Here is a 4,446-nt window from a genome sequence, read left to right on the forward strand (position 1 = left end):
TTTCACATGCTGCCTGCATCCTGCGAATGGGGCCTTGCTTGTTTGCATGGCCCAGTTTCTGGCATGCTGTGGTCCAGTGCCAGTCAACAGACCGGGAGTTGGGGACCCCTGACTGAAACAATCTTTATCTTACTTTTTTACTAAGAAAAAAGCCTTAGATATAACCTCGAGGCTATAAAATGGAAAGTTAAGAACATGGTGAATGTTTTACTCATATACTTTTTTAGATAAATGCACTGTTTATATTTCAAGCATATTTTACCATCAATAAGTGATTAATAGGATAATAGACCATTTAAGGAACAAATGTGCTGCTGATTTTATACAGTATGAGTTTTCTACATGTCTTGTACCATTTAACCTATATTTCTTGAAAGACATAAACTTAAAATGGAAATTCCTATATATAAAATCAAGGTTGGGTTTCAGGAGTCTATGAGCTTAGTGTTCCATTTGCTGTCATTTTATTACCATGCAGGTAACAATTTCAGGAGTGGTTACGTCTTCAATAATGTAACACTAAAGATATTACCCAGGCCCCTTCCAACTCTGTTATCTTGTTATTCTATCTGAAGCAAGAAAAGAAACAGAAATAGAGATTTTGTTAGTTACCTAACAATTGTCTAAATGAAAAACAGACACAGTTGAATTCAAGAAGATCCTTCCATCTATTTATTACCATTTCTCTTAGAGGTCAAATAGGCACAGGAAGAGATTGTACAGTTCCCAACAGTATTGAATTCACACTCCTTCCCTTTCAAAAGCTTTATGCAGCATTAGTATTAGACATTTTTTAAACAGATCAAATTGGCATAACCTGTAACTATTCTGTTATCTAAAAGGAAAAAGGCATATTTTTTACATCAGGGATGTCAAACTCAATTTCATTGAGCACCACATCAGGGTTGTGTTTGATCTTGGGGGGCAGGGATAGGCGTGTATGGTGTTGGGCGTGGCCAGGGTGGGTGTGGCCAGCTCAATATTACTCATGTCGGTGGTGCATGTGGGGGCCCGAGTGCCAGTGAAAACGGGCTCCTGATCTCCATTTTCGGCTGCAACGGTTTCCTCCAACCCTCTGCCAGTGAAAACGAAGCTCGGGAGAGTGGTGCATAGCCCTCCCGAGCTCCTTTTTCGTTGGCAGAGGCCCCGCGGCCTGGTCCTTCACTGGGTGGCCCTACTAGCCAGATCTAAGCACCCTGCAGGACAGATCTGGCCTGTGGGCCTTGAGTTTGACACCCCTGTTTTACATGAAGGAAGGCCTAAATTCAATCCCCAGGTCCTGCTACAAACTCCTGTTTGAAACTTTAGAAACCACATGTTGGTCAGTGTCAATAATGCTAGGCTAGATCATGTACCCAGTAGTTTGACCCAGAATCTACCCATTATTTTGAATCCTAAATCGTACTAAATAGGACCACAAATTAAAATATCCCATCTCACCATCCCAATCTGGAATCTCCGGTTTGCTAAGTCTTACTATTAAAATTCTGGCATGCAATACCTATTGTATAGTTGCCATTAGTCTAGTTTTGACCTCAGGCACATTCATATATGGAGCAAGTACTTTTGCTCACATAGTTCTATAAATAAATATTTTAAGGGCTTGATTAATTGACTTCTTCCCATTACTTCAGCTAACATGCTTTACACAAGTTTTCCAGAGTTACCACTGATACTGCTGGATTGGAAAAGTAAAGTTATGCTAATTATAGGCAATAATTTGTTGGAATCTCTTTGTAATACAATTTGTTAAGCTGAATATTTTGTTAAATCTTCCATTTCAAAGTAGACATTTAACAAGCTGCCATTTAGTAGCATATACTTTATTCCAACTATTTGGTAGAAGATGAGGGATTCAATTTTCTAATAAACATTACATTTGACAAATATGTTTGCATTTTTCCCAAGTAAGTATACACATTCTTATTCCTGTTATCGAAGAAATTAAGACTATCATTTAAAAGGACCAGAGAGCAGTTTTTCTTGGGAAGTAACTCGCTACGCTTGTGGAATGAAATCCCAAGGGATGGGAAAAAAAACATCACTATCTTGCCTCTCTTCCATAGTTTATCATTTAAATACAGATTACTACAGCTATAAATAGCTAGTTGAGAGTAAACATTTGCCTTGGTCTTCAGTGCAGTTTTCAAAGAACCATGTTTTCTCTTTGCACGTCCACACTTCTTCAGAGACAAAGAGGCACAAACCCCAATAGTTAAGATAATATGCTTTTAAAGATACTTTTATACAGTTGAAGATTACTCATAGAGAACTAAGTTTCCAAGCCAATTTTGGTTTGGTGGCTGACAAGAATAATAAAATAGCAACTTCCCAGAATGTTATTTATCTGTAGACAAGCTGAAGATTAGCTGCCTCAGAGTCTGGTAACCTAAAAAAGTGTTGAACTATACTTTTCATCATCCCATGTTTTGATTTTAATGGTGAAAAGTATCTCATAGTCATTTGTTACAGTTTGTCATCTTCGTAAGTACAGACAGACAGACAATATTTTAAATTAATAAACTCTAAATAAGGCTTCAGGGTAGTATTTCCCAACCGTGGCAATTTTAATATGTATGGATTTCAATTCCCAAAATTCCCCAGTGAGCATGGCTGACTGGAAATTCTAGGAATTGTAGTCTGCATGTCTTAAGTTGCCAAGTTTGAAAAGCACTGCTCCAAGACATTACTGTTTCAGTCAACTTGCCAAGGCAGTGTACCAATAAAAGGCAATTGTCAATTGTTTTTCTTATATTTATGTAAGTTTGGCAGATGTTTAGCTCAGGCACCAAAATATTTTAGGGTATCTGAATTTTTCACATGCCTTCCATCACAATTTTTTATTCAATTGGTTACAAGTAGAAAACAACTCGGTAGTTTATCAGATATCCAGATGCCTATCTATTTTCAGATTTACATGTAAACTACATGTTTCTTAGGAATGAAAATTCTTCAATCACTGTACGGTGTATTTATGGTTAATAATTGCAATAATTTAAACATTAAATTTGGTCTTTAAATCCTCCTCTACACAAAAGTCTGAAAAGGTAAAAAGTATGTTGGCTGAGGAATTCTGGGAGTTAAAATCCAGACATCTTAAAGTTGCCAAGGTTGACAAACACCGATTTGTTCTTGCAGCCCTTTTCTTAAAAAGAAAAGTAACCCTGACCTCAAAAAAGTTGCCTGTACTTTTTTTAAAAAAAAAAGGAAAGAAAGAAATGCAGGTTTATTAGAATCAAGTTTTATAAACCATCTAGTAGTGTTACCTGAGTTTTGGAAAATCCTTGAAACAAAAGATTATGAATTTTTGCAATTTAAATCTATACTCACTCCCAGAGTACTGACTGAACTTTAAGAATAACAGTAGTGGCTGAATTTGCACTCCTAATATGGTTTATTTGTCTTTGACTTGTGTGAACCCAACAATCATAATTATCAATTAATTATACAAACCCAGCAGACTTGGTATTCAGCAGGTTCTGACTAGTTCTGGAGAACCAGTAGCGGAAATTTTGAGTAGTTCAGAGAACCGGCAAATACCACCTCTGACTGGCCCCACCCCATCTATTCTCTGAGTCCCAGCTGTTTGGCTGGGTCTTCTTTTGTTGCCCTGCACAGGAGAACAGAGCTGGAAAGCAGGTTAGTGGGGTGGGGAGGGAATGGGGATTTTGCAGTATCCTTCCCCTGCCACGCCTACCAAGCTACGCCCACCAAGCCACGCCCACAGAACCAGTAGTAAAAAAAATTGAATCTCGCCACTGAAACCCAGCCAACTATAGTTGATTAACAAGCCAGAATTAAACCATTATGTGAATCTGTCAAAGTACCTATAAGATGGCATCTAATAAATTACAAGTTTTATGCTTTGTTTGTGTTTTGAATCTAATGATACAATAGAATACTCTCTTTAATACACTGGCTGCTAAATAGGCAGACTATTCCATGTTTATTCAGCACCTACGTCTCAGGAAATATACAGTAAGTTAAAGAATAAAAGATAGTCTAAAATTTCTGTTAAAAGACTGGCTTGTGGTAAACAGTTGGTTGAATACTTTTTTTATGTAACATCAGGCTGACTACATTTTTGCATCAATAGTTTAACTAGCAGTTACACAATGGAGTTGCACGTGGCAGTTGGGCTAATATATTTCCATGTGGAAATTGATAATCAAAATTTCCAACATCTAAGCCGCATTCTAGTGACTTTTGTTGAGTCACAATTCACATGCATTGACCCAAAAATGCACAGAAGTGGGTCTGCACAGAAGTGGGTCTGCACCTAAAAATTTGGTGGGTGCATTAAGTCGGAAGCCCTGTTGAATTAAAGAGAAAATTGGAGGAAGGATGTTTCAGTGCACACAGCTGTTGGGAGATGAGGTTACAATGCAGCTAAACAAAGCAGAGGAAATAGATTCCTCCTGTGTACAGTGAGATGGAAGCAAGCAA

General features: G+C 37.6%; 1 protein-coding gene across 1 annotated transcript in view; it reads right to left on the bottom strand.

Annotated features, from left to right (window-relative positions):
- Positions 1–423: 423 nt before the first annotated feature.
- Positions 424–4,446, bottom strand: part of ADA (adenosine deaminase) — a 74,041-nt gene continuing 70,018 nt past the window's right edge. The window contains exon 11 of the mRNA XM_087959345.1: positions 424–569. Coding sequence (XP_087815471.1) covers positions 561–569 — 9 coding nt within the window. The 3' untranslated portion in view covers positions 424–560. The remainder of the gene's footprint in view (positions 570–4,446) is intronic.

Source organism: Notechis scutatus, chromosome 3 (assembly GCF_049901735.1).
Source record: "Notechis scutatus isolate UNSWTSFEM ecotype Mainland chromosome 3, rNotScu1.2, whole genome shotgun sequence".
NCBI lineage: Eukaryota > Metazoa > Chordata > Lepidosauria > Squamata > Elapidae > Notechis > Notechis scutatus.